The sequence below is a fragment of the Gopherus evgoodei genome, chromosome 5, assembly GCF_007399415.2.
Source record: "Gopherus evgoodei ecotype Sinaloan lineage chromosome 5, rGopEvg1_v1.p, whole genome shotgun sequence".
NCBI classification, from domain to species: domain Eukaryota; kingdom Metazoa; phylum Chordata; order Testudines; family Testudinidae; genus Gopherus; species Gopherus evgoodei.
In genome coordinates, this window is record NC_044326.1 from 116,587,187 (window position 1) to 116,609,915 (window position 22,729).

A 22,729-nucleotide genomic window follows, 5' to 3' on the forward strand; every position below is an offset into this window, starting at 1 on the left:
AATATAATGAAGAATATTTCAATCTTCTATTCAGTAATAATGTGTATTGAATTGTTTTTGAGTGAATTAAATGAAGATTATTACCAAGACCATACTCTGTCAGTTAAAAAGAATGCATATGAATGAGTGTAATTCATTCATTGATTGATGGAGTGAGTATTTCCAAGCATGTCACAAATCTACATTCCTGAGGGCTGGATCTCAGAGTTAGCTGAAAGATGTGTACAAGGACATGTAGTTCAGAGAGTTCCTTGCTCTACAGGCATTCCTGGACATTTTTCCTCACTAGCCACTTACAATATATTACACTGAGGAAATTTGCTTTGTTGTTAGTTTCAGGCACAAGAATGTGAAGAACAGGTGTGTGGGGTTAGAATGTTCCCATGTCAATAAATTTGTGACAGGAAAACTCCCAAAAAGTTGCTCAGGATTTTTCCCAAAATTTCTAAACCTGGGAAGACCTCAGCAGGTCCCATGGACTTCCTTCTCCATGCACTCACTTTCTGAATTGCCATCTTAGCCAATCCTTTACACACAACTGTATGCTTCCCTCTAAAAGTTCCTGATTCCCTAACCTGCTGTGTTTATCTACTTGTGGTACGGTTCAGCAGCCCATTTACACCTTTTGTGGATCTCATTCCCCCTCAAGGAGAGAACTGGGGCATGCTACCCTATCTGTAGTATAATGTTTTCCTAATTAGGGTGTGACTAGGTGTCCCCCAAATCTTCCCTGGTTTATCTTCTCCTACTTCCCCAACTTCAGTCAAGTCATCTCAACTGGATGTGGCCCATTGCCTGTGCATCTAGTAATCTCTTCACTGGGTCCATTAATAATTCACACAGTATGTAGTGAGGTAGAGGTGCTGGGAAATTCAGAGCCTGCAAGACCACTCCCATGAGAGCTGCTAACTTTGTTCCTGAATCAGACTTTTCTGAATCTGCACAAGCAAAAGACCTGACAGTTCTTCTCCAACTCTAATTTCCGCAATCTGTCCTAATATAGCATCCTGGAACAGCAAGAGTTGAGCGGAGACCTCTCAAAATTAGACACAGTGGCCATGCTGACATAAGGAATAAAGCTGAAATGCTAAAACATGTTAAAATTCTAGCGAAGACAAAGTTATTTTAACATGTTAGCTGGTAGAGATAATTTTAATGGTAGTTAATGCATATTAGTTAACACATTAAAAAGCATACTTTTTCCCACTGGTAAAAACATGGTCAGTATGTAGCACCAAAAATGCACAAGTCTGAGCTCATGCATAAGTCTACAGAGAGTATAACCTAACCCAACTAAAGAATAGTACTTAGGAAAAGACTTGAGAGACTGTATTACAGTTATGTGCATAATGTTTTTGACAGCAGTATAACAAAATAGTGTAGGGAAAAGATTTCTGGTAGTAGAAAGCTCTTTAATCTGGCAGACATAGGAATAACAAGATCCAATGGGTGGAAACTGGAGCTGGACAAATTCAGATTAAAAATAACACAGTTTTAAATATGTGAGGGTAATTAACCATTGAAACAACTTATCTAGGGATGTAATGGATCTCTGTTACTTGAGACCTTTAAATCAGGATTGATTCTCTTTCTAAAATTTATGTTCTAGCTGAAGCAGGAGTTATGTGCTTGATGCAGAAATCACTGAGTGAAATTCTATTCCATAACAATTCCTGTGTTATGCAAGAAGTCAGGCTAGATGATTATAATGATCCTCTCTGGCCTTAAAATCTATGATTCTGGGGGGCAGGGTATGTCTTTTATTTTATGTTTATACAGTGAGGGCTCCTGACAATACAAATAAATAATAGTGAAACCAGGTTCTAATATGCATACACATGTTCTATGATAAAGATATACCTAAAAGACTTGGATATACCATAAGGATAAAGGTCAAAACCACTGATGTTCAGCAAATGAGAAATATAGGCATTCCTGGGCAATCAGACTGTATGTGAATATAGTAAACACATGAAAATATGAACTTTTTTTGCATCTTAAAGGAAATAATTTTATTTAGAGCCTACTTGGAAAGTAAAATGTATCCTTTAGTATTTAAAAATAATACATTTAAAATAGAAAATAAAATCTCTTCCCTGTCATCTTTGGTTTCCTATTGATATCCAGCTTGAGATGAAGCTTCAGAAGTTACAAAGACTCAGTGAACACACAGCTGAAATAAAACATCTGGTATACAACCTGTGTATCAGAAGCTTTAGAGTCCTGTGGCCTCCAGAATTATTTTTTCTGAAGAAACTAGAGAAGGAAAATTGCAGAGAAAAATAAAGCTTGAAGATCACTCTCATTGATAGCAAGGCAGTTATATATATGGAGTGGAAAACATTTATATCCCAATTTACTCAACACTACAGTAATGGCTATTGATCTCCAGGAACAGGATAAGAGATATTTAAAATTATCTTGATTCAAGTGGTTCTGGGAATCTCCTTTTCTTTGCTGACCTAAGCACAGTCTGATACCACATCCCCAGTTGCCTGCCTTTCTTTCGCTCTCTCTCTCTCCCTGACTCTCTTTTTTATTTTACATTTGACTTTATTCTCTCTCCTTCGCTTCTTCTCCATCTCCACTTTGCCATGTCTTCCTCCTCCACTTCCTTTTCTATCTGTGTGATAGATATGGTACATAGACAAGGTACATGTAAAAACAGACAGAATTCATGGACTGTAGCATACAGTGCATTCTTGTGCCTACTTTAAGGACTGAGACATACAATAGCTTTGCAGTCTGACTGGCAGATAAATTCTACTTTCAAAGTAATAAAAGCATGAGTCACCTGTCTCTGGCTGAAATCTATTAGCCTCTAGAGCACTCAGAATTCTAATGTGGAATCTCTTTTGAAGGTTAAAAAATGGTCACCCATTAATGAGTGCTCTAGGAGGGACTGAAAAGACAAGCTTGCCAAGGATGATATGCATTCATTCTTTATTACTTTTACCAAATTAGTGAAATTCTGTTAATCCTTCAGTGAGGTAACATGTCAGAAGGTAAAGTTTTGGTCTATTATAAGGATACTCAGGGGTTTACAAACAAATATTATAAACACAAAAATATTTGTTTGCAAAGTCTTAAGTATCATTATTATATTTCATATTGTCTTGATCAATGTAAAGTTTTCAGGTGGCTGGCCTACTCCCTGCAATGCATACTGTAGCATCACACATTAAACGACAGTTCCTTAAAAGTCTTCTAGGCACAGAATTGTATAAATGTGTACCTGTGCAGGATTCCCCCGGTTGTTTTTAATTACAAACATGCTCTGGGTAGCCCTGGCCTTATCATTAATGCATTTGTACTGATTATGCTCATTTCCTAGCACAATTTCCCCACGGCTTAGAGACAGAAAGCACAGTAAGTGTATGCAAACATCTGCTACTCCACCCAAACACACTCTTCTTTCAGTCCAGTCACCAGAAACTTCACTAAGCAGATTTATGTAACTTTGCACTGAAGTACCAATACCGTGATGAAGCTCCCAGGGTTCAGTTGGCACCGTCAAGTAAAAGAAAGATCAACGTCGCTTTTATCTCTCCCAAGGCTCACACTCCCCCCCCCCCCAAAAAAAAAGCAGGGGAAGGCCCCATGCACTTTTCCCATTGCCCACCAGCAAGACACCTGCATCCTGCGCCTGTTGCCCAAGGGCTAAAAGGGAAGCAAGTCAGGTAGCAGCTCCTAACTGGCTGGGCTAATTCCTGATGCGGGGCTGGGTGCTGGTAATGGGGGTGTGTGTAAGGGGGCGGGGGGGAACTCCCACTTTACCTCCCTCCCACCCTCGCCTCCAGCCAGGAGTGGTGCATCGAGACGTTATTTCCAGGAGCTGTCCATGAGCTCATCAGCGGCCCAGCCTCCTCGCTCCTCTCCCTGAGCGCGGCTAGAATAATCCCAGCGCTAGCGCCGCTCCCCGCCCCCTCGCTAGCTCGCACACACGGGCTGGAGGAGACTGGAAGCAGAAGGGCTGGTGCGCGCCTGCAGCAGAAGCCGCCCCGCCGCGGAGCCCGGGCGGAGGCACAGCCGCACCGCCGCTGACTTCTACCGGCAAGGTCATGCACTGACCGGCTCCCAGCCCTTCCCACCCACCGCGGCAGTGCGCGCAGGGGGCCTGGCTGGCCGGGACGGCGCGGTGCTCTGCAGGGGCCGCCCCGGGCGGGAAAGGGAGAAGCGGGGCTCTGGGATGAGCAGAGCTCCCTCCTCCTGCCCTTGGCGCTGTCAGAGGAGAGGCCGGGCGGCGGCCGCAGGCAGACACCGGGCAGCGGGGCTGGGGAGAGCAAAGTGACAGCGAGAAAGAGCCCAGGAGCAGGAAGATGGCTTCCCCCACCTCCCCCGGGCCGGGAGGCGGGTCCTCTCCCCCCGCCGGCCAGGCACGCATTCGCCAGGTGGGTGCACCCTGGAGAGGGCACATAGCTTGGGCCTGACACACAGTGCCTCACGGCACCCACTGCATGGCACTGACACAAGGTGCCTCACAACGCACTGCATGGCGCTGACACAAAGTGCCTCACAGCACCCACTGCATGGCACTGACACACACCACCTCACAACGCACTGCCTTGCACTGACAGAGGGTGCTTCACAACGCATTGCATGGTACTGACACACACAGTGCCTCCCAGCACCCACTGCATGGCACTGACACACACCACCTCACAATGCACTGCATGGTGCTTGCACACACCATCTCACAACACACTGCGTGGTACTGACACACAGTGTCTCACAGCACTGCATGGCACTCACATATACTGCCTCACAATACGCTGCATGGTATTGGCACAACCACACATTGTGATAACATCCTGGCACACATTGACTTGATTCCGCACACTACACACATTACAAGGCACTGGCACACAACACAGTCTGCATGGAATGCATAACGCAGAGTAACGTACGCTCCTCATACACCACAAACACTTCACACTGACACCATGTGTCACACATAGCAGACACATGTCTGACACAGAGAGCACTGAAACAAATATGGCAGATTACACAAACACTATGTGTGTTGAAACATCACAGACACACACAAAGCCTGATTCATTCATCTCACACACAAAACACTGCACGTGAGAAACACCACAAAACCTGGAACAGCCAAATACCAGGCCACTGTACCACAGATAAACACCACTTGTCTCTCTCTGTCTGTCTCTCACACACACAGACACACTGTTTCTTATTGTGTTCTAGAGGAATGCGGGTTTCTATTTGTACTGTGCCATATAAGAGGGGCTGAAGCCATCTGGGTGTCTTAAGAGCTGTGTGGTGTATGCTTGTGATCTGCAGAAGCACTGATGACAGGAAAGGTGGCACAGAGGCAGTATGTCAATATGTGTAGGCGTGAGTGTGACCTTTCTTGCCTGTGTTATTATTATCATGCTCTGATGGGACACAGGGATGGCAATGGTGGCTCTGACACAGGAGGAAGCAGGCTGAGGACGGAGTTTGGAGTTTTCCTTAGTTACCGGCTCAGCTAGGATTGGGCTTCAGGAAATGAAGTGGGGATATGTGAGGAGAGGAGAGGGCAGGTTTTTTTCTCTGTTAGTGGTCAGAGTTGCAGTTGTTGGGAAGGGAGAAATTCAATGCCAACATGGAATAGTCAAGATAACATCTAGAAATGCTCTCAAGTGTTATGCTCACCTTCCATTTACATTGCTTTCCACATCAGGACCTCCAAGGGTTCATGGTCTGACTCATGTAAGTGGTAGTATTGTAAGGACTCTCTCATTTCTTTCCCCTTCATTCCACTTGTTTGGCAACACAGTGAAAAATTAAGGAGTTATTGCTCTATCTGTCTGTAACCTAATTAAGTTCTGGTGACAATGCTGTACTGGGTCTTTCTTTTGACTGCCGTCTTGCTGCCTCTGTCTCTTCCCGATAAGATATCTGTACTGTTGAAATCTAATAAATATGCTATCCAGTGACATGCTCTAAATTGTCTAAAATGAATTCAGTTGTAGAAAGCAAGACCCTATGTTGTGATGGTGCTCACTCTGCAATGTGGTACCGCCCTGTTAGAGAGAGCGCTGATGACAATATTCCTATATGTCTCTTTAAACAGAACTCACTGTTGCAATGATTGTGTATTTCTGATATTTACATGACAAGGATTTGGAAACCCGTTAATACTTCCTAAATAAATACCTAGAAGCAGGACCCTAGTTGCTATGGAATTACATTAGAATTATGACAAAAAACACATGGGCTTTTCCCATCACTGTGTATCAGTAATGTAGAACCCCTCCCAACGCAGTGAGCTAGATGATGTCATTTTATGAACATTGATGATGAGGGATCCAAAAACCGAAGTATCACTGAGTTTTAAACAAAGGCAGAAGGACTGAAAGGTAAAGCACCGAAAGAAAACAGTTAATTATTAATCTATTGACTTATCTCTCCTCTCTTCACATTCTAATATAAATATATAAACAAAACTATTTCAGAGTGTGCATGTGTATACATGCATGTATGTTAATTATAATACTCGTGTATATACAACCTTGTGTATGCACACACATTGAATTATATCAGGATGCCAAGAGATTAATATAAAGTTACATTAAAACAATGTCAATAACAGTAGCTATGTATTGACAAATATTTTAGGGTGTGTTACTATAGTGGCTGAGACGTGTTTATTGAAGCACGTGAATACAATTCTTAATATAATTCAGCAATTTCCAGGCTAATGTTCCATTTCCTGTTTTTTTGGTAACACTTGCACCTCTTTGCAAAAAAGAACTGTAAATTGTGGTGATTGGTGCATTAATGTACATTTTGAATTTTGAAATTGGTTTTTAGAGTTATTTGTCATTCTCCACCTGGCCTGGTCTTCATCCACTCAAGTAGAACAGAAATACTGCCAACTTCTGACTGCAGGAAATCGCAGTGATACTGTTCTGCAAGTGTTTTTGAACATACTAGAAATAGAATAGTTAATAATATGTGTGTCCTGCTAAGGTCTGAAATGTTTAGTTTTGCTTTTTATATTAGGATTTCAAAAGTAGCATGATTAAGATGGTAAAATTAGTACATTAAAAACTGTTCAAAAAAGGATTCTTGGTAAGTAATCAGATTAGTGTGCAGCATATGTATTCTTCTTTATATCGTCTGTTGACAAAGTAGCCATAGTGTTTATGGGGGAATATCAGGTTTTGGAGTTCAGATAACCCTTCAGAAGTTTGGATGATTATCTGAACTAGTCAAATCTATTATGTATTGAAAGGGCAGGCTGGAAATCTCGGGTAACAAGGCTTGTGTGTGAAATTTCAAGACACATTTGCTTCTGGCCCCAGCTGGAAATACCACAAGAACAGTCTTTTTTTCAAGTATTTTGGCACTTCCTGTTCCTTCCCAGCTGGAAACTGAACGTGAGGAAGAAAGTATCTGGGCTTTAATAGTTCAGTCTGAGTTTGATTCTAGAAGTGAGCAAAATGAATAAGGGACTTTCCTGAATTCATTTGACTTTCTCTACGCAGTGAAATCAGTAAAGACTTGAAGTATTAGGACAAAATGAAGTTACAGTAAAGAGACAGCAAAGACCTGACCTTGAAGAAATCAGGTCCCAGACCTAAACACTTGGAATCTTTAAGAAATCAGGCCATAGAGAAGCTTGTAGCTTTGTTTGCTTATAATTTATTCAGTATGGTTATTCAGTATCCTTGTAGTGAATGAGAGCTGCTATGGTGACTCACCTCAATAGAAATCTGACTTGATCTTCCTGCACGTTTCAAGCTTTTGGTGCATTTCTTAGATCTATGGTCAGCATCGAAGTCATGAATATTACTTCAATATTATGTTTCCAGTCATTTATTTTTAATAGCAAACAGTTGGGGGTTGCTGTTGCCCCAAGCCATGTAAGGAAGGGAAAAATAGAATCCATTCTAGAACCAGTGAGTTGTTCTCTACATGGTAATATTAAACACAGAGACAATATTGCATTCCATCCAAAAGATAAGTGAGATGTTACATACCGGGGAAGTGAGACAAATGCCATAGGCTTCACTGGGCTATTATGTGCGCTCAAGTGGCTAGTGGAGTATTCCATGTGTGTAGGAGGATCTTCTAGTAGAATGTAAATTCCAGTACTATAACCCCTTCCTGACCATTGTCAAAAGGGCATATCTACAGTGAAAGGAGTATCGTTGGGGCATCACTACACCCTGGCTGTCCTTGGTTACCAGAATGGCTCTTTGGTCAGAAGCAAGCAAAGGAAAAGGAAAGCAGTCTTCAGACTGTAGGAGAATTAACTACTAAGTAGTCAGATATATGTTTAATGGCATTGAAAATATTATTTTTCTGTGCATATCTTTATTTTACTATTTTAGAAGGAATTATTACCATGATTTACAATGTTACCTTGCAGTCAGTTTGTTAGCTGCCATAGTTACATGTATCTTCATTAGGGTTCTGCTGGATTAGTTTTACTTTCAAATCAAGTACTTTTTAGCATTCTGTATTAGTTTTTCATTACGGTATTTATTCTGCAATGAACATGAGACAGTGACACAACATTCTGATTAATATGTAGGGATGAATAATGAAAGAAGTGTTTGATGGCTACAAATACCTTCCATGCTTAATATGCATTTTGTCTACTGTATGTTTAGAATGATTTTTAATTACACTTAGAAAGGAACCACTTGGCAGTCATGTTTCTGATCCTTGGATATGAGTTTTCTATTTGTTATTTGGACGTTTACTATGCTGCAGTGAAATAGCATCCATGCAATGCAGTGGATGCCCTTCACAAACATTTAATAGTACATATACAGAAATATAAGCCCCAAGATGAAATCAAATAACCCAAATACAGCTAAAATTATTGACTCTCCTTATTCAACCACTACTAGAGTCCCACACAATCACAGCCCTCGCACAGCTCCTTATGAGGGAGGGAGAAGAGAGGCCTTGCAGCATGCCAATAAATACAGGATGTTACAAACCAAATGAGTACATTAACTAGAAGCCATTATGTTGATTACATTTTGATGTACTTATCACAATAACACTTATAGTTATTGGGCCACATCCTGAAACCACTCTACATGCAAACCTCCTACTGACTTGGGGCACTGAACTCTATGAGAGTCTTTCAGTTGGTATTAATGGGCTTTGGATCAGGCTCCTGAACTGGAGTTATATTTCTGAAATGCTTGCTGGATTGAGTGTATTATTTGCATTTGCTGGCTATGACCCTGATTCAGCAAGGCATGTGCTTTTTCCTTAAGCATGTGAGTCATGCCATATTGTTTAAAGGCCCTGCATGTTAATGTCTGTGGTATTTATATAAAGCTTAAGAAATTACTAAATGTTAAACAAAGCTCTTTCAAATGACACCGTTTCAGAATGCAGTGTTTTGGAACATACTGGGTGTTGTCACTTACACTTAGGGTTTTGCAAGCTGGTTTCAAAATTTTTTCTTCTGATTTTCAGTGCTTATTTTAGGGGCTATCTGCTCAGGAGAAAAAACCCTATAAAATCTATGTAAATATAAAATTTGTCATGCAGATTTTAATTGTATTTTCACACTTATCTTCAGCACACCGGACACTTGGTGAAAACAGCAATGTGAAAATAACACTGTAAGTACTTCATTATCAAGATGTTGAACACGTCCTGTGGTATATCCACATTTAGAAGGCCCCTTCTACAGATCTCCTACTAGCTTCACAGAGGATGGGTCAGCTACCTCCTTGTCCCAGATCCTATGGAAGCCTTCCCTGGCTCTGGACTCCACACAGGTGACAGAACAGGCACACTATCTGCATTGTCCCCAGTAGCAACCTGAGCCCCCACATTGTAAAACCACCCTTTTAAAGTCCTGATCTAGCTAAGTACTTGGCATGTGCATACCTTTAATCACAGAGTAGTCCCATGACTTCAGTGGGACTTATGTGCTTAAAGTTTGCTGGATCAGAGCCCAAGTGATGGGTTCTGAAACAGAAGTTGTTTACACAAGCAGGAAGTCAGAGGAATTATCCAGAAGTACTAAGGAGGGCCACAGGTCATATTAAGATTCAATTAAGGCTGGGAAGATTGAGGAGGAGAGTCCTCTGTGATTTTTGGATTAAAATTTTTTGAATGAAAAGAAAAAAATAGGAAACAGCTCTTCCTTACTATCTTCCAGGATCTGTTCATAATCCATAAGAAGTGTGGACTGCCTAGTACATTTGCAGGAAAAGACATATGATTTGAAGTCCAAAATGAATTTAAAGGAGAAAAGTGGAGTGCTCAGATTTGAGCTGTCTATAAGTTTAAAGAGAAACTAACTAGCAATACCAGAGCATGAAAATACAATCAGACATCCCTTTTGAATGGAAGTTGAACAGTGCCATTGAGAGACCGAAGAATAATCTTGGGTAAAATTGGTGGAACATCCTCATTCTCTTATCAGTGTTGCTGATTCTCTGGAGCACTGAAATTATAGCGAGTGACTTTTGCTGCATTCCAGAGGTGAAAGTGAAAACAAAACTGAAGCAAGAAGCAAAGGTGTCAGGATGTATTATATAGTGTGAGAAATTCAGCATGCAAGTGAGGGAGAGATGATATCATGATCAGCAATAGCAATGGAGTCAGTATTAGGAGGAAGTAGTTTTCCTATTCAATGAAAATGTTCAAGATTTCAAAGATTTTTCCATTCCATATCAGGGTTAACCTTTGAAAATATTTCATAAAAACAGAGAGAAAGAGACCTCCGAGTACTCATGTAGAATGTGGGAGGTCTAGATTCAAGTTGCTGCCCCAAATCAGGCAGACCAGGGGTTTGTACATCTCAGCTGAATGCCCTAACTTTTGGGGTGGGTTTCTGTCTCATTTTGACCAGAAATCCTATATTGGACATGAGAAACCTTCCTGACAAAAGTGTCTTCTAAACTGATCAGTTCCTATGAAAAGTTTTGGTTTTGACAAAAATAGGGTTTTGGTCAAAAAATTGCAATTAGCTCTTGTCAGTACACACACAGAGTAAACACACCACCTAGGAATGTGGGAATCAGTCATCAGTCAGAGAATCAGGTTAGCAGCAGTGACTGAGTACTCTGAAATCCTTCTGATCAGAAAACCTCTCTCCTTCTTTTTCAGTTGTCTTCATTTTGGTATCTGTAGGGTTTTTTAATATATATGTATTTTTAAATTTACTGCTCTTAGAGGGTGCCAGATGGATAGCCCTGGAGGATGGCATTCTCTCTCTACAGAACAAGTGCAGCCAGGCAGTAGCTGTGAAAGCTTCCTTACACTGCCATGCCACTTTGCTTCATCCCTGGAGGGGCTCAATTCTGAGAGTGAGGGAGTAGATGAGAGTTCATGGTAACTCTTCTGGGACAGCCAGCAAGGGTGCAAAAGAGTATTAGTGACTTTTGTGATGTGTTAACTGGCCTGAAATTACCAGACACATTTCCCATAGGGAACATACAGTAATCATATGGTAACAGTGCTTGTTCACTACTGAACTAGGCTGGATTTAAACCTGTGATCCAAAGGTGGAAAATTCTTTAGTCCATTAACAGTCTCCAAATACCCTCTTATCTACATTTTTATGGTGCAAGTATTTTACTGTATTAAGGAAAAGAACGGTCTCTATTTATTAGAAATTGGTGTAGGTGCAAAATTTGGATCCAGGTCTAGCTTCCCTCCCCTGTCCTCTCCACCCAAGTTTGAGAATGTTTGCTTGTTTTTTAGGGATCCAACTGGGCCCAGCTCAGCCTTTGCTCTAACTTTAGATACAGACGTGGAATTTTGGACTTGTTAAAATATATTAGAATTGTGCAGAGCCCTATTATGATGTACATGCAAGGGATCAAACTCAGCCCAGACTCTGTGCTGGCTACTACTGGCATAGACCTTTACTGCGGCCTGCTGTAGCCAAAGATCCACTGAGAGGAGGTTGTACTGATATAAAGTGGTCACAACCTCTTCTTTGCTCAAGGCTCTACAGGTTGCCAGTGTAGTTGCATAAGACATCCCAGGAAACGTTATTATGTGCAGAAGCAAATCATCCCCTAGCAGTCTGGGTGAGTGTTTGGCTCCAGTCACAGATTAAAGCAGCCTACTTCAGGTGAAACATCCTGGGGGAAGGTGGCGGTGGCTGCAGCAGTGGTAACACCTGTGGCCTCCCAGGGGTGAACCTTATCTGGTGCCTGGGGATCAGCTGGTGGAGGGAGTTGTAATTTGTGCCTACTTGTTCCAGTTTACATGAATTCTGACCAAGGGAGACAGAATTAAGGTGAAGGTTGTGTGGCTGTAATCTCCACTTTAATGATATGTTAACTGTTGTTGTTTGTATATGATAAAATACTATCCACAGACATACTTGAATATATTCATATTGAGAATAATACTGAAAAGTTGAAGATGATAAATAATCCAGTTGAATGAAGCCTCTTTCAAAAAGTCAGGGAAAGGTGCAAAGGCAATCACTAGAATATTTATATTAAGTGATATAATATGATTTACCATGTGATCTTTATAAATAAACCCTTTTAATGTTTTGTTTAATCATGAACAGAGATGGACCCAAACAAAGTTTCCAGTTCTGAATGCTTTATCAGCATCCAGAGTTTTGGTTCAATCTTATCATTAATTTTGACCTTTTAAAACTATTAAAAAAGTAAAAGTAGTGTCATATGAGCTTAAGCAGCACAACGTTAAACAAAGAGAACATCTTCAGAAATGAACAAAATATGTGTCTGTGATTTCAGTAAACCATATGTGACTTACTGGGAAAAATGCATGCTAATACAGAATCTCTAGTCAGCATTTTAAAATGATCATACGTAATAGGTAGTGAAACTTGTAGAATAGGTGTAAGGTATAATAGGAAAAGGTAATTATAGTTAATGCATAAATAAATTAGTGTAAATAACTACATTAACAATATTATTCAAGTTGCAAAGTTAAACACTGAAAAATTAGAAGATACAATGTTTAAGGTTGCCCATGCAATCTTAATTCTAACCCTTTGTGTCTCTTCCGTGCACTGAATGAGGCAGGACTCCTATGGGAAAATAGTATATGATCATGTAATTAATGACTATTCTCCTATACAGTAACACTTTAGAATGTTCATGTTCAGTGTTACTGTTTTGGAATGCTGCCAATATTTTTAAGGCAACGGTGATTTTCAAAAGTTTATGATTCAACCAGACCTAAACAGAATTTCATAGGACAAATAAAAGGCATGCCCCTAACCCAAGGGCTTTGTCTCTGCCAAGTTTCAAAGTCCTGCAGCAAATGAGATGTTAAAGCTTCTAGAGAAAAAGGTTGCAAAGATTCTTTACAATGGAAGGTGATAGGCAACCTAACTATGGAGGGCACTATCAGCTCCTCTTATATTGTATGTAAAAATACAGGGCATATTGTATAGACACTAATGTGTACACTATGTACTATCAGAAAACAATTTTTTCTTGGATGAAGGCCCAGATCTTCAAAGGGATTTAGGTGCCTAACCCCCATTGATTAAAAAAGAAAATGAGCATTATGATGTTGTGATATTAGTATTAGAATTTATATCACTTAAATTGGAAGTATTAATAATGAGTTGATATTGATAAATAAAAACTGTTTGTAAACAAACAAACTTCCTATTGAAGTTGCTTAGATCTCTTACTATATGTATATATAGTAGCCAGCGTAATGGGGCTATCAGTCACCTTGGGCTTACAGGCAATACTGTAGTACAAGTAATAATAAATAAAAGCCTGACTAGGAAGGTGGGAACATCCATTGCTAAGTTGCATTATAATTTTATCTGGAAAAAGCAAACTAAAATGCAATAGGATTGTAAATTACACTCCACACTAATACAACTACAGTGTTTTCTGGAGTGGCATTCACAATCCTAGTGATATCCTTTGAAGAAGATTAGCTATGTTAAGCCAGACTCTGGGATGGCGCTTTTTGAGTTAAATTGCAGCTGAGGTTTTCAGAGTCCCAGCTGGGAATGCCTGCCTGAGCTGAGCTTAATTAGGTGCAGAGTTTTAAAAAGAGTTTGGACTAGAGCACTTTGTGTGTAAAAGCCAGAATACAGAGCTCAAGAGAAAGAAGACTCATGGTTAGGACTGTTTAGAGCTGGTTTTGGTGTTTAACGCATAGGGAGGCAATGTAGCTAGAGATAGGGAGGGGAGAGAACTGAATGAGCGAGGAATCCTGTCAAAATAAACCTGAAATCCTAGAGAAATGATTTTTGCTCTAAGTTTTCTGTGAAATTTCTTTCTAGCTGAATAGTTCCCTGATCTTGCCACACTAATATAGTAGATACGACAAAACCAGATGAGAAGGGATGTTTGTAAAATAGGGTTAATATAGTTACTCACACAAACCCTCTGTAAAACAATAGGTGAAACATACCATGACAACAGCTTATAAATGGTGTCAGACTTAGGTGTGTCTCCCTCTAATGCTAACTGAAGACCAGTTTCTGTATTCTGCAGGACCCATAATCCTTCAGTTAGCTAATACCCTGATGCTATAACCATCTCTAGCTGAAGATGTAGTTATAAAAAAAAATGTGAAGCGCTTGAAGTGGAAAAGAGACCATTATTAATTGCATGGAGACATTGCTATTGCTAACAATACTGCTGTGACAATTGCTAAAAATAAGTGTGCACACAGTGATCACCTTCCTTATCCTTTGATACAAAAGCCCGAAGACAAATGCAAGTGAGGAGATCTGGATTTGGTGAGTTTTGATTCTGCTCATGATATTCCTTAGTCTTTATAATGTTCCTTGTCAGGAAAGTCAGAGACTTTGGGATAGACCTATTTTTCCATAGCATTGCATTAACTTCCAAAGAATTTATGTCTGTGCATTGAAAAGAGGCTATACTATGTTGATGGCTAGACTACAGGGCTATACCCTTCAAATGCTGTTGGAGGCAGCGGATGGGATTGTTAGGTGTAGGTTGTTTCTCTTCCTGGTTTGCATATGTTAGCAGGATGCTGCAATGATGGGTTTTAAATCCCATTGGACAACTTCTATAAAGATAAATCATTTCCCTTACAATAATATAAAATTTATGGAAACATTTATTTTGATAAACTTTGTAGGTGCTTGGTTTTCTGAAACATCATTTTGGGGTCTCAACTGATCTGATGGTATCCTGTTAAGTATGTGAGTGCACTGAGAAGGAGAATAAACCCCAGGGTTATTAAAGTAAGTAAACTGTGCTGATGATCTATTAAACTGGATGTTTTGTCTCCCAGTGGAAAATTTTTAAAAAACTTTTTAAAAATAGCAACTCATAAATGGACTTCAGAAGTTGCCCAGTAAACTGCCAACTTAGAGTGAGAATTGACTTAAACTGAGAAACAAAAAGGCTTTCACAAAATGTGGAACCCTTAGCTATATACAATGCTATGAAATAGACTCTTCCTTACATTGTTCTTGTTTTCAGCTATAGCTATAGCCTTTCCTTGCTCACGCAAATCTCCCCTTGTCCTAGGGTGACCAAATGTCCCGAATTTATAGGGACAGTCCCAATTTTGGGGGCTTTAGGCACCTGTTACCCGCCACCCCCCTGTCCCGATTTTTCACACTTGCCCCCTGGTCACCCTACCTTGTCTTTAGTGGGCATTTTGAGTGAGTAAGGAATGCAGGATTAAATCCTATGATTTTAAAATAGAAATTCTGTGTGATGTAGCAGCTGTCTGTATAATGCCCCTTATACACAGGCTTCAATAAACGATAAATATTTAAAGAAAAAGGAAGGGAAAAACCAGCAGCCTTCGTTCATTTTCCTACAGAATCCTGTAATCCCAGGAAAGGTGCAAGATACTTTCATAATCCATTGTTGACACCCGAAGAATCCTGAAACAAAGTAAATGAATATGTGGATTAAATCATATGAAAAAAACTTGTCTGAGAGCTCACCACTAGTTTAAGTAAATTTTGCCCTCTTTCAAAGTATTAGGAATAATATTGAAGGGCAATTAGAGATGAGACAAGAGAAGGATTAGTGTGAGAAAAAGAGCTACTAAAACAAATGTTGCAGATTAGCTGTTTGCAGAACTAAAAACTCATTGTTAAAGGAGGCTTCCCTTAAATTTAAAATGAAATATTTTCTCCATTTTGAATCATAGTTTTAAATGAGGCACCATCCAAATAAAATTAAGTATTGTGAATGAATGACCTGCTGTATCTGAAGGCTATGTCAACTGATAAGAAATATTGCTAGTTATCAACTGTATATGGAATATATAATGAGTGGTTGCTAAATCAGTGTGATAGCTATGCTATGCAATTACAAGTGGAAGTGTCAGAATTGGACTTCCTCTGCCAACCTCAAAATACAACTCTCAGATCTGAAGGGTTTGTCGAAGTCATCTGGGGAGTAATGTTTAAAAATGTGCTTCTAGTAAATTGTCTGATAATGCCGTGGAATAATATTTGTATCTATTTTTCCTTCATCTGTGACACACACTGCTGGTCCCAGTTATGTGCAACTGCTCTACATTTTTGGATGTAATTAATTCAAAGTCTTAGTCGAGTCATACATCATAGCTGTGATGCCAATATGAAGAAAAACCTGTCCGCTGATACTGTGTGGTAACAGAGCTTTAAAAAGTATCTTTCTCTGCATCCAGTTGTGCAGCTCATTTTTAAGTCTGTGTGGTTGGCAAGTATTTGAGATTATCTGTGGGACTTACTCTATGGGAGCAATTATCAAGAGTACAGTATATAATGGAGCAGTGACTTGAAACTTCCTATAGTAAAGGAATCTTTGTTTATGCAACAAAGATTCATTCATCAAAAATTCCTGCAAAACATTTTGGAAGAGTGTTTGCTTTGTTAATCCATTGGATCCAGTTTTGCTTCTGTGTCTGACGTGTGGCCTACAGCAGATTAGGCTGCTGACCTTCCTATACGTCAAGAGTTCTCAATCAGGGATTTGTGGCCCATGCAGTCTGTGGAAAGCTGGCTGGTCACATGGTGGTGTCTCCTCATTCCTGGCTGCTAAAAGCTATTATGATATCTTAAAAATGCCTTCCTTTCCTAACGTATTACTTGCCCATTCAGGAAATAGTTTTAGTCACAGGAGAGGCGCCTGGGTATGTGGAGGGTATAGCCAGAGTGAGCCTCTGGTCTCATGAGAGATCTGTACCCTCCTTTGCCCACCACTTTCTTCGTTTAAGGTTACAGGGTGCTTGCCTTGGGCATGCAGAAAGTCTGAGTCCAGAATCCTGTTGAAATAACTCAATTGTGTCATCATTCTTCATTGCCTTAATACTGTATCTTCTGTAGGAATCCATCGTTATCATCATCAGTACTGCCAACCCCAGAGATTTTAATAAAAGATTGAATCATGTGGATTTGTCTTTTCGCTCTGCCTTGTGATTATTTCTTTTTTTTAACTCTCCTTCCATCCAACAGAAATTTGCATGTAGAAGTGTGTTGCCAAACATATCGTGAGTAACACAATTTTGACCCCTGCTACTGGAATGTTTGCTAGAGGACCCTACTAAGGCTAGGTCTTACACTGGGGGCAGCGGAGGGCGGGTCGACCTAAGATACGCAACTTCAGATCCATGAATAGCGTAGCTGAAGTCGGCGTATCTTAGGTTGATTTACCTGGCTGTGAGGACAGGGGCGAGTCGACCACTGCCACTCCCCTGTCGACTCTGCTTCCGCCTCTCACCGCGGTGGAGTTCCGGAGTTGACGGCAGAGCGATCGGGGATCGATTTTATCGCGTCTACATTAGACACGATAAATTGATCCCCGATAGATCGATCACTCCCTGCCGATTTGGCCTCATTGAGCTGGGCACAAACACATAGTGAAGAGACAGTCCCTGCCCCAAATAACTTGCATTGTAGTGCAAAGCATGTCTGAGAGTTTGTAATGAGAACTAGAATTGTGGCTCGCCTAACTCTTCTCATGAAGGTACTACAAACATCCATTAGATGAGAACAACTTTCAATCTCTGCCAAACTAGGCTGGATTCAGACTGATGATCTAAGGGGTGGAGGGTCTCATTCTCTATAAAGTAATCAGACAGCTCTTTACATCTGTTTTTTCATTAATATATGTACTGTCTTATGTTAATTTATAGGAATCTGCCTGTAAGGATTTGGCTCTTCCTTTCCTGCAAATCTCACTTATGTCCTAAAAATTGTATAACTTTTTTGGACACTAAGTAGTCTGTTTCCCCCCTTAAATTAAGTAACATTATCTCAGTTAAATACAACTCCCTCTACCTCTCAAGAAAGCAACAAAGGCCTGATCCAACTCTGAATGATATCCATGGCAAAACTGCCCATATAGTGTAGGAGTAGGTTGAGCCCCTGAGTATGTATAATGTTTTTCAAGGACAAACTGTCAGCTTGGACCAAGAAATCCCTTTCAGCTAAATTCTGATCTCTCCATGTTGAGGATTAGTTCACAAAATGCATCTCATTGTTTGTTGTTTGATCTCATGACTAGGATACTTCTGAGCTACCCTTTTATATACTGAGTGTAGCTACATGAATCCTCTGAGGCTATTTTTGTTTACCTTCTTTGCTTCTTAACACTTTAAAACCTAGTTTTCCCTTCCCACTCTGGTATAGAAAGAGCGTAGAAAGCCTGCCAACACGTGGTAGTCTGTGACCCTCAACTGCTGCTCTGTTTGGGAAGGCATGCTTGGCTCTAGTAGCAAGGGAAGGCTGAGATTGTAATTCCCTGTGTGTGTGGGTTGCAGGGAGAGAAATGTTTTGTGTGTCATGAATAGGAAAGGTCTCATGTCAGTGCACGAAAGCTCTAGAAACTTTCTTCTATATCTTTGGGTATGGCTACACTTACAGCTGTACAGCGCTGGGAGTTACAGCTGTCTTCATACAGCTGCGTAGGGAAAGCGCTGCAGTGTGGCCACACTGACAGCTACCAGCGCTGCAGTGTGGCCACATTTGCAGTATTTGCAGCTCTGTGGGGAGTGGTGCATTGTGGGCAGCTATCCCAGCATTCAAGTGGCTGCAACGTGCTTTTCAAAAGAGGGGGGTGAGGGGGAACGTGGGGGAGAGAGAGAGAGTGGATTTTTGGATCTGTCAGCTCCCTGCCTTGCAAGTTCTAAGGACTGGAACATACACATCACCAACCTGCAATCAATTTAAAAGTTTTGAGCCCTTCTCCTACCCCTCTCTTATTCACTAAAAGCAGATTATGCACTCCCAAATAGCCTTCAGACCACATAAGCAGCTGCTCAACACGGACTCACCCCTCCCCCTCTGCCGTGTGACTTCTCTCTTCAGGCAAACAGCTGTGAACCTTCCAAAGCAATTCCCCTGCCTGCCTCCACTCGCTCGCTCCAGCAGACAGGAGCTGTGTTTGTTTTTCAGATAAGCAGCTCGAGGGAGCTCGGAGTTCAGCCATTCTTCCGGTTTGTTGTGAGCAGGCATTCTAGGATACCTCCTAATACCCTGGAGGCCAATAACAGCACTTTTGGTGGCCACACTTGATGAGCAGCGCTGCATCACCAGCGCTGCAATCGTTACACCCCAAGCAGACCAGGTGTACAGCCAGCACTGCAGCCAGGGAGTTGCAGCGCTGGATGTGCCTTGCAGGTGTGGACAGTTACTAAGTTGCAGCGCTGTAAACCCACCACCAGCGCTGCAACTCTCCAGTGTAGCCAAGCCCTTTGTGTATCTATCTTTGATTCAAGGTACTGTAACTCTCTCAGGGAACAGATGATCAGTGCACAGAAGCAAGAAGCCAGTCTGTTCACTTGGGATATCACACCAGACTATCGACTGCTTAGATATATGCCGGCCTTAACCGTTTTTTATTATTATTATTATTATTATATTTTTAATGTCAAGTTTTAGATCTAGATCTTCTCTTATTGTTTGGTCTCTGAATCACCATGGGTACTCTCTTGTCATTGTGGTGCTGCTCATTATCTGGAGCATCTCTGAAAACTTTTTTTAGTGGTGATAACATTGAAACTCTGTAAACTCTAACTTTTTCTTGGCTTATTCCTGGGATATTGTTTTGTGCTGGTGCACTTTCTTAATTAATCTGTTTGGTAGACTGGGATTTATTAGGCAGAAGTTCCTCATCAGTTTTAGAGTGTGGGGAAAATAAGCTTGTCTGATGTCAGAGGTAGGCTTAGGGAACGCAAGAGGTTAGGACCTACTGTGCTTGCATGGAAGAGCAAAACTCCCACTGATTCCCATGGAAGCAGGATTGGGCCCTTACTGAGGTCTTTTCCGCATTCTATCTTTGCAAGAAGCTAAGAGGCTTGAATCCAGCAAGGCAGAAATGGAGGGCCAAAGTTTGAAAAGAGAAAAAAAAAAAAAGCGCTCAGATTTAGGGCTTGTCTACATCACAAAGTTGCAGCGCTGGTGAGGGGGTTACAGCGCTGCAACTTAGGAGGTGTACACATCTGCAGGGCATCACCAGCGCTGCAACTCCCTGTTTGCAGCGCTGGCCGTACTCCCGTTTTGTCTCGGGTGTAGAGGATCCAGCGCTGGTGATCCAGCGCTGGTAATCAAGTGTAGACACTTACCAGCGCTTTTCTTGACCTCCGTGGAATAAGCAGGTATCCCAGCATACCTGAGGAAGCCTCTCCTTCAAGCAGGTCTCTTTCCCTGCGGTTTGCAGGGGGGTCCGGGGAACGCGAGAGCAAACAGCTGGGAAGCTGGTCTCCTTCCCCGGTTTGCTCTCGCGTTCCCCGAACCCCTAGTGCAAGCAGGTCTCCTTCCCTGCGGTTTGCTCTCGCGTTCCCCGAACCCCCGAGCAAGCAGGTCTCCTTCCCTGCGGTTTGCAGGGGGGTTCGGGAAACGCGAGAGCAAACCGCTGGGAAGCTGGTCTCCTTCCCCGGTTTGCTCTCGCGTTCCCCGAACCCCCGTGCAAGCAGGTCTCCTTCCCTGCGGTTTGCTCTCGCGTTCCCCGAACCCCCGAGCAAGCAGATCTCCTTCCCTGCGGTTTGCAGGGGGATTCGGGGAACGCGAGAGCAAACCGCTGGGAAGCTGGTCTCCTTCCCCGGTTTGCTCTCGCGTTCCCCGAACCCCCAGTGCAAGCAGGTCTCCTTCCCTGCGGTTTGCTCTCGCGTTCCCCGAACCTCCGTGCAAGCAGGTCTCCTTCCCTGCGGTTTGCAGGGGGTTCGGGGAACGCGAGAGCAAACCGCGGGGAAGCTGGTCTCCTTTCCCGGTTTGCTCTCGCGTTCCCCGAACCCCCCTTGAAGCCGCCCAACAGTGCTGCAGTGTGGCCACATCTAACACCACTTGCAGCGCTGGTTGCTGTAAGTGTGGCCACTCTGCAGCGCTGGCCCTATACAGCTGTACTAATACAGCTGTAACAACCAGCGCTGCAAAATTGTAGATGTAGACATACCCATAGTGGCCAGTCACATTTGTATATGTATCTGTAACAACTCCCTACTATGCATCATGTGAACCCAAGACCTTTAGCCCTGAAGCAGTAGATCTCTATCACTTGAGCTAAAGTAGCACCATTAGCAGACAGTAGTCGTAAGCTATCACCTATGTGGACTGGCAGTTAAAGTAGAACACAATGAACACTTTGCACATGTATGACATAGACATAAGCAAATCTTGACATTTGCGCATCCAGATAAAACCATCAAAGGGGCCTGATTGGTTGTGTTCGATGGGATTTCAAAGCATTCAGCGCAATGTAGAATCAACCTCTTTGGTTATATGTTTCCTCAACAAGGATCATAGCTTACTGTATACATTTATGGTGCTGTATAAATGATTTGAAAATATAGCCAAAATTTTGTTGGCCAGCTTGGAAATTTGGTGCAAGGGATTTAAAGAAATCAAGGGACAAAAAGTCTAAACTGCCATTGATTTATGTATAACGACACTTTTTTTGCATTACTCTCAGAAGCTAGATAACTGTCCAGCAGAAGGGTGGTAAATGAGCTAAAATCCTATTCCTAGAGTTGTTGTGTTTGCACTGATGTTAATGAAAACCAAGTGGTAAACAAGTGGTTTAGAGGAAATCAATGTTTATTTGTGGAAAAGGGCAAAAACAGCAAAGGGAAGAATGTTTGAGTTTCTAAGCAGACTTTAAAAACAAAAAGGAAAATTAAAAAACAACAACAACATTGCTGCATTTCTTTAACAATGGCAGTGGAATAGTCAGAGTGAATAGAGTAAATAGACCTCTCCTGCAAAACTCCCTTCGGCTCCAGTGGAAACAGGTTCATCCTCAATATATTCTGTTCAAACGAAGTGAACAAACATATTGGAATTTATTTTGTGTAAATTTACCTCACTGAAGTTTTTTGTCTGACAAGAAATGCTTCATTGAGAGGTTTTGAAAGACTTTAGAAGTTTAAATACAGGGATCACTGGAAATCAATAAATGTTCTATTTTTGTAATATGAAGTTGCATATTCAGCTTTTGCCAGTGGATAATGGCAACTTAGCCCAAGGCTAATGATGATGATTAGTTAAAAGTGTACTGGGAACTGTTTTAACTCATTTCCTGCTGGTCACATTGGGAGCTAAACTGAGTAGGAAGGAAATGGTTGGGGACTGACAGAGGGAACGCAGTGGAAGTTCTTGGAGTAGAGAAAGTAGCAGCAGGAGGAAGGGAGTGAGGCAGGAGAGGACACACTATAGAACAGAGAGGATAGGCGGAAGTGGAGGCCAGAGGTTGGAGGAGAGAAAGTTTGGGCCCCTAATCCTGTAGTGCAGGGGTCCCCAACACGGTGCCTGCGGTGTCATGGCACCCGCAGGAGCATCTAAGTGTGCCCACATAATGGC

General features: G+C 41.7%; 1 protein-coding gene across 1 annotated transcript in view; it reads left to right on the forward strand.

Moving 5' to 3' along the window:
* The first annotated feature begins 3,918 nt into the window (after positions 1–3,918).
* ANK2 (ankyrin 2) overlaps positions 3,919–22,729 on the forward strand; it is a 598,819-nt gene continuing 580,008 nt past the window's right edge. The window contains exon 1 of the mRNA XM_030564737.1: positions 3,919–4,391. Within this exon, the coding sequence (XP_030420597.1) occupies positions 4,320–4,391 (72 nt within the window). The 5' untranslated portion in view covers positions 3,919–4,319. The remainder of the gene's footprint in view (positions 4,392–22,729) is intronic.